General features: G+C 46.9%; 1 protein-coding gene across 1 annotated transcript in view; it reads left to right on the top strand.

Moving 5' to 3' along the window:
- Positions 1-252: 252 nt before the first annotated feature.
- LOC121936544 overlaps positions 253-7,929 on the top strand; it is a 12,415-nt gene continuing 4,738 nt past the window's right edge. Inside the window, exons 1-2 of the mRNA XM_042478867.1 lie at positions 253-331; positions 778-947. Coding sequence (XP_042334801.1) covers positions 253-331; positions 778-947 — 249 coding nt within the window. The remainder of the gene's footprint in view (positions 332-777; positions 948-7,929) is intronic.

The following is a 7,929-nucleotide window of genomic DNA, read 5'->3' on the forward strand; positions in this document are numbered from 1 at the left end:
ATTATCCAGGCAGGGCAAATCATCCCTTCTTCAATCTCAATTTCTCTTCAGTGTTGAACAGTACCTGAGGGCATTTCCTTGCCGATCTCGTCGCGAGATGGAGACCTGGCCGCAACTGTGGAGGAGGAGGTGAGGCTATAGGGGTGAACTAAGAGGTGTGTGTATCTCTCTCTCTGGTGTGTGTAAGTGAAAGGGGTGGACAATTGTGGGAGCCATCCGTCTTCAGGATCAAACAATTGTTCAAATGGTGATATGCAGTCAAGAAATAAGAAGCGACTAAGACAGGAGAGGGCAAGCGATGAAAGATCAGAGAAGATCCTGGAGAGTAACGGTAAGACAACTGAGGACCCAAGGGAGGATCGCCCAAGCCACTGTGTTCCTCATACACATAAGAGGTTCAGAAGAAGATCAGGAATGGGAAGGGCAGCTATGAAAGATCTAGAGAAGCGCCCTAAAGAATAAAGATTAGACAACTGAGCACCAAGTGAGGATCGCCCAAGCCATCATGTTCCCCACCAACAAGAAGGCTCAGACGATGACTAGGGATGCAAAGGGTACATGAAGAAAAGATCCTAAAAGTAAGATATACAACGTGACACTAAAGGGAGGACTGAGTTTGCAGGAGACATCATGGAGTCTCCTCTTTGGCGTTTCAAACGGAGGCTGGGTGGGCTTCTGTCACAAGGAGGGTTTTGGTGGTGTCTCTTGCATGCCAGATGGTGTTGGGGTGGATGATCCTTAGTGCTCTTTTCCAATTCTGGATCTGCTCCTTTCCAGATCTGCCAGACACCTCTCCTCCGAGGCCTCTCCTTGGTGGGCTGGTACCACAAAGCCATCTTTTGGTTACGTCTCTCCCTTCACTGCAGGACATCGACACCCAGATGGACTACCAGCTGAAGCTGCAGGGAACCAGCACAGCTTCCAGCCTGCTTGGCTCCTCATCTGCGGTAAGGTATAAGGACGGGCTTCTCCCAACTATTTCCCACCCTTCCCCCGACTTACAATAGGGATTCTTTGGAAGGTTTTATTCTTTTAGGGCTCTGCTTTGGGCCAGACACTGGGAAACCAAGATGGATGGAAAAACAACCAAGGCAGGAGATTGTTAATGTGATTGACATTATAAATCAGGTGTGTGTGGCTTAGCACAACAGGTCCCCCCCTACATAGTTTTGCTCATCTGCAGCACGGTTTGAATGTTGGACTAGGACTCTGGAGGCTAGAGTTAGATTTCTGTGCTTGGCTGTGGAACCCAATGGGTGACATAAGCGAGTCACACTCTCTCAGCCTCAGAGGAAGGCAAAGGCAAGCCCCTCCAAAGAAACTTGCCACAAAAAGCCCTGCGAGAGTTTCGTAGGTAGGAACGGACTTTGTAGAGGGTAGATTTGAACTGGAATTTCACTTATGCTCAGGAGTGGAAAATTATAGTGCGCTAAGTGTATTGAGAGCCAAGGTTGCTATTTCAGGTCGGGCCAGATCCTTGGCTTTGGAATGCAATGGCCCTGAATTGGTTCCTGCTGTTTAAGCTATTAGTCAAAACAAAAGGGTTGTAATACAAGACAGTTGGAGACAGTGAAAGAAAAACATATAGATAATAGTTGGATTGATGGATACCCACTAGGTTTAATATTAGAGTATCCAGTGAAATACAGGGGTGTAAAGGTTTAATTCAAAGGTAATCAATGAATGTAATTTGTAGCTTTCTGTTCTCAAAATACATAAAAGCTTGGATCATTTTTGGAATCGGGGTTCCCAAGTAATTTGGATGTATTCCCTGGGAACGCGTGAAGCAAATAACTATGTTTTTCCTTTCCAATCGGCTCCGGGTCTCCCAAGTAAAATGTGGTTATAATTTGGGTTTCATTCATCGCCGGCTCTGTGGTTGTTTCTTTTCTCGGTATAGGAATCAGGCCCACATCTTTTCTTTTGTTCTGAAAGGGATGAAAAACAGGTAGGAAGGCATTCGTTAATTTTCATTTGCTGCAAAGGAAGGAGGGGATGGTGGAGCCATGGAGATTCATCCTGCTGTCGGACAATCCAGTTATGTTGCAACTTAACTCAGTTTGTAGTTTAATTCATGGAAGTCTGTCTGTGCTTGTCCTTTTAGGGCCTTACTTCCAGGCAACCAGGTGCGGAGTCGAAGATCTCCCCTTTCTTGGGGTCATGCCTCCTCCATAGGTAGGTCCTGCAATCCCTGCCAATGAACCAACCAAGGAGAGAAGGGACTGAGTAGCCATTTTGTACTGATTATTGATCTAGTACAGATACGATCTGGTTAGGTTAGCACTGGTCATTCCATGGGTTGGTGATGGCGTGGTGGGACACATATAGCATTTTCATAGGTCCAGCGGGGCTCTTGGGAACCGCCTGGCTTCCCCAAGCCACTGGTTTGTGTCTATGTATCTTCTCATACACTTAGGACTTCACAAATGTCTTAGCGTTTTCTAGACAAGGGAACATTGATATGTTCAGAAGGCAAAATGCTCTGCACACCTGGATGAGGAAGAAGACTTTTCGGTTCCTTCCAATAGATGCAGTTGCCCATCAGCTCTAAAGATGATGGGAATTGCAGCCAGCAACAACTAGAGCCAGAGGTTGCCCACCTTGCTCTAATGCCAACGAAATATTTTTTTGCTTGGTCCTGGAAACCCATGGGTGAATATAGGCCAGTCACACTCTCTCAGGCCCAGGGAAGGCCATGGCAAAACTCCTCTGAACAAATATCCAAGAAAACCCCAGGTAAGCATTGCCTTAGGGTCGCCACAAGTCAGAAACGACTCAAAGACACGCAACCACAACAACAATTATTATTATTATTGACTCAATAAGTGAAGGCCACGACAAGCCTCTCGGAACAAATCTTGCCAAGAAGAACTCGGATAGGATTGCATAAGTCAGAAATGACTTGAAGGTACACAACAACAACACAAGGAAACAGTTTTGTTTATGAGGTTCTGCAGTCCTGGATAAAAGCCACCAGGGGAGCCCTGTCAACTGTCTCATTCGCCCATATTCTGCTTCATGGCCACTTCCATTGCCACAGCCCAAGGAATCCGGGCATTTTTGCAGTTCAGGGGGAAGCATTGAGCACTCCAGTTGAGGTTCTCGAGTGCAGTGATGGCGAGACGGTGCCCAAACGCTATCGCAAAACCCACATTATTGCAATGTGCCGCATCCCTCTGGATTTCTAGTGAAGTCTGTGTTAGGACGATGGTGGCAGTGCTCATAGAGGGGCTCTAGTGAGCCACCTCTGGCACTGTGTGCCATAGGTTGCGCCACCACTGCTCTAGCGCCTTGCAAGCTCCAACCCTCCGGATCGTCTAATCAGTTATAAAGTGGCATCAAAGCTGTTATGGAGGTGAAATGTGAATGGGTTCCAGTCTCTTGTACCTTCCTTAATATAAAAAGACATGCAACTAATACACAGTAGGACCCTGGCCCCCTTAAATTCTGACGGTAATGGAAAGAAAAAATGAACAAGAGGGTAAAAATTAGCACTCTAACGTCATAACCCTACTAAAATCACTAAAACGTGTCATGTGTTTTGGTGTTCAAGTCTTCCGACTTAGATAATAAGCGAACCTAAGGTGAATCTATCCTGGGGTTTCGTGCCATTATTTGTTCAGAGGAGGTTTGCGATGGGTTTCCCCGAGGCTGCAGAGAGTGTGACTTGCCTAAGGTCCATCCATAGGTTTCTCAGCTGAGCTGGGACTCGAACCAAGCCACAGATTGGATTTCGTATTGCTGGAAAAGTCCATAACCGGTGGCCGACCTTCCAAAAGCCTTGGCTCCTCCTTTAGAATCCAAAATTATTTGGCCCTTGGGTTAAACTCCGCAGCTTTCCCACTCAGTTTTGTACCTCAAAACCTCGGTGAACTGGTGGCTCCTAATCCAAGCTGCAGGAAAAGAGATTTCCACCGAAACATTAGGAAGAACGTCTTGATGGAAAGATCTGTTTAAAGCAGAACATGGCTTCTTGGGGTTTTTTTAAAACAGAGGCTGGATTGGCATTCGGGAGTGCATTGATGGTAATTCCTGCATGGCAGGATGGGGTTGGATTGGATGACTCTGGGGCCTTTCCAACCTAGGGTTCTAGATCAGTAGGATTGCAAATGGGTTTCGTCCAAGGGGCCTCAAACAGTCCTTGAAAGCGCAGGTAAAACTAAGAGTGGATTCGGCCCTCTCTGACATCACAGCTACCAGCGGCAATGGGAAGGGATTCAAACTTGTCTTCATGGTTTCCCCCCCCCCCTGCTCTTCATCCATATCAGCAAAGACCATACGATTATTGCATCCCCATGGAAGTGGAATCACCTACGTCCAAGACGGGTTCCTGACCAACGACATTCTCCATGAGATGGTATGCCGGCTTCCTCTCCATCTTTAAGAAACTACAGCGTTTTTACAAGCTTCTTAACATTTGTTTCGCTGTAGCAGCAAATGTATCTTTCCCCAAAATGTGTTGCAACAGTGTTGTGTTTTGTGTGCCTTTGAGTCGTTTCCGCTTATGCGCCCTAAGATGACATTATTATGGGGTTTTCTGGGGATGAGGTGTGACTTGCCCAGTGGATTCCAGGGCCAAGCGAGGTTTCGAACCCGTTTTTCCAGAGTTGTAATCTTGACGCACAAACCCCTAGGCTACACTGGTGAAAATTTTACAAGGTGACAATGGATTTGTTCTTAAAGCTTCCATGACGGACGGGCTGATTCATGGATTAAAAAGGAACCCAGCAGGAAAGAGTACCTATGTTAAAGTATATTGATCTGTGTTGAGTTAACAGTGTTTTGTGGTTTCACGTTGTTATATATGGAGTTAATACTCAGTGGAGAACCAATGTGGTGGAGTGGTTTAATGCGCTGGTTAGGACTCTGGAGACCTGGGTTCGAATCCCTACTTGGCCATACTCTCTCAGCCTCAGAGGAAGACACTGGGATCCCCATACAAGTACTACAGGGCTGACCCTACTTTGCTTCCAAGGCAGAGTTGCGTTGTGTGTGGTGCTTTTAAGTCGGCTTATGGTGACCCCATGGATTTCAAAGGTTTTCTTAGGCAAGGAAGACTCAGAGTGGTTTGCCAGTTCCCATTTCCCCCAAAATACAAGCCTATGGCGCTCTGGTAGTTGTTGGGCAGTCTCCCATGCCAAAGACTAACCCCAGGGCTGAGCCATGCTTAGCTTCCAAGATGAGATGGGATCTAGTGCCGTTTAGGAGACGATTTCTAGGCATCTGTGTGTATCTGTGGCTTCAATGTCCCTTGTTGGACCCCTTGTGATTTGGCTTATTCAGAGGGTTTTTTTAGGCAAGGAAGACTCAGAGGTTATGTTTTGCCAAGTTCCTGTCCTTTGAAATACAGCCTACAGGTATTCATTGGCATGTCTCCCCCATCCAAGGACTAACCAGGGCTGGAGCCCTGCCCTTAGTTTCCAAGATCAGATGGTGATCTGGTTGTGCATAGTGTGGCCTTTCACGAGCCACTGATCAACCTATGGTAACCCCATCGAATTTCACAGAGAGATGAAGATTACTCAGAGGGTGGTTCCGGCCAGTTCCTTCCTTCGAAATAAAGCCTTACCACTTATGTCTCCTATCCCACACTTTAGATGTTGCTGTGGTGGAGTTTGTTTTACAAAGGAGCTCCAGACTTTGTGGTGACGTTTCAAGAGATGTGTGGACCTCAGCGAGCAGACCTACTTGGATAAAGCTCAAGGGTAAGAATTCAAACCACTGCAATGGACGGTGCAGTACCATGGCCTTCTCCAGCCATTGCCTTTGTCTCCTCCCTGCCAAAGTCAGGTCTGTGCTTCTTTGGTTAACCGATTTCTTTTCTGCAAAATGGGAGCAACTTGAACCCGATACATTGGTTGCCCTCTGTGACAGTCTACCCTAATGCGCCATGCCAATATCACCAGTATAGGCGAACCCTCCACATTCCGCTGGGATTAGGACCACAGGCCACCCCTGTGTGAATTGAGTGGGGAAACCATCAATGTGAAAAAACAACACACAACACACACTTGTCTTTCTGCCTATTTGCTAGGGTTAGGGGCACAAGCAGACCCCCATGAATATGGAATAAACCGCAAATCAACAACAAAACAACGCACGTTTCTACCCAAGAGGATGACTCTCGTAGGATCTCTGGGTCCTCGCAGCGTCAACTTCGTGTGGTCAACGTCCGACAGACACTGACCCAAGAGTTGCACTGGAGGAGTCGGCGCTATCAAACTGGGCTTGAGTATAGTATTCTCTTTCAGGGATCTCTAGTGACTTCCAGTGCACTTTTAGTTAAAGTTGACCGAAAGAGTTGCACTGGATGGACCTAGTATTGCCTAGAGGGAACATATTAATCAAATCCGCTTGCAATAATCACAAGCTGGCAAACTATGGAGGGATGGGTGTGTACTATGTTTTATAACCTGAGGAGAGAGACCTCTCTATCTAGGAATGCTCTAACAATCACTCCAACGCAACTGCCTTGTAGTCAACATACCGACCTGAAGTGTGACTGTTTAGAACCAATATTACAAATGTCCTAGAGAAGTGTTCTCTCTATGGTCCTCTGTCGCAACTCTATGGTCAACGCCTTGGCAGGTAGTCATGCTGGCAGGATTTGGAGGATTCGTAGAGAGTATATTCATTCAATCAAATCTTGTGAACCAAGCAGGACCCACCAAAAGCTCAAAATGCACAAATGGCGGAGGGTCAACGGTGTGGAAAATTGGATCGCCTCCCCTATAAATGGTCCTCCTCCTAGGGACCATCCGCCTGTCCCCAAATAGGCAAAAGTGCCCCTTGTGTCGACAGTTTTGACGTACAATATCTTGATTTATTTGTTAAAAACCATTTTATCTGATATCGTAGCTGGAGATGTTTGGATGGAAAACCTGCTTGGACTTTCCTCTCTGCAGGGCTCTCTGGCTTCCAGGACCACACCAAAAGGACCCATGGTTTCAGGCACACTCCTGGAACAAGTCCTACAGCGGTCCTCGTCACAACACAGCAGCGTGATTTGCCCGAGCTCCTGGACAGACGTCAGTCCATTCTGGTTTCTTTGTGTGTTTAAGAGTGAGCATGGATCGCTCATGGGAGCCCCGCAACACCGTGTTGGTATTGTTGGATGGGTCAGAAGGGGTAGGTCAAGTCTGTTTTCTTTTTCTTGAGCCCCATTTGTCCTAGTTGGGCGCCTGGTTTGTTGTTGTTTTGTTTAAGTCCCAATATGTTGTCTAGTTCGTAGCAAGGGACCTTGGTAGTGGAAAGGCTTGGCCATGCCGGGGTCTACCTGTTTGAAGTTCAGTCGAGGATTGGGAGACCAATTTTACCTTGGACATATGCGGAGGACGTGACATCCACATCTACTTCTGGGTGCCAGTTTTCATTTTTTTCCTTCTCGGTAGGGTGGGCGAGGCTAGCTCATCACCACATTTTAGTGGGGCAGCTGGAACCTGCTCGCAAAGCTCGATAGTCGAACCCGCTCCCCAGTGCTGGGGAACTGCTTTAGCTGCGGATCCTGCCATTGAGCAAAGGGTTGGATTTGTTGGCCTCTGGGGGTCCCTGTCCAACTCTGTGGGTACCGTATATACTTGACTAAAAGGTCGACCTGCATGTACTCAGTCGAGGGCAGGGTTGTTGGGCGCCCCCAAAATTCAATTTTCATTTTTGGAGTTAGTCCAAGCCCAATACAGAGTCCCATTCCCCTCCTGATGTTGTTAGAAAACAGGCAAAAGAGGGCCAACAGGGCTGCCTTCAATCATTTAATATTTTCATTTTTTTTTAATTCAAGGCATACAAAACGAAACGGAAGAAGGAAGCTAATTCATGAACAAGACTGATAAGAAGGTGTGCTTTTTGTTTTTCTTTCTGCATAAAATTGTTCCAGACGAAGGTGTTGTATTTTTGTGCGGGGCGCTGGTAGCGCCAGAGAGAGAAAATCTT

This window comes from Sceloporus undulatus, chromosome 7, assembly GCF_019175285.1.
Source record: "Sceloporus undulatus isolate JIND9_A2432 ecotype Alabama chromosome 7, SceUnd_v1.1, whole genome shotgun sequence".
Lineage (NCBI taxonomy): Eukaryota > Metazoa > Chordata > Lepidosauria > Squamata > Phrynosomatidae > Sceloporus > Sceloporus undulatus.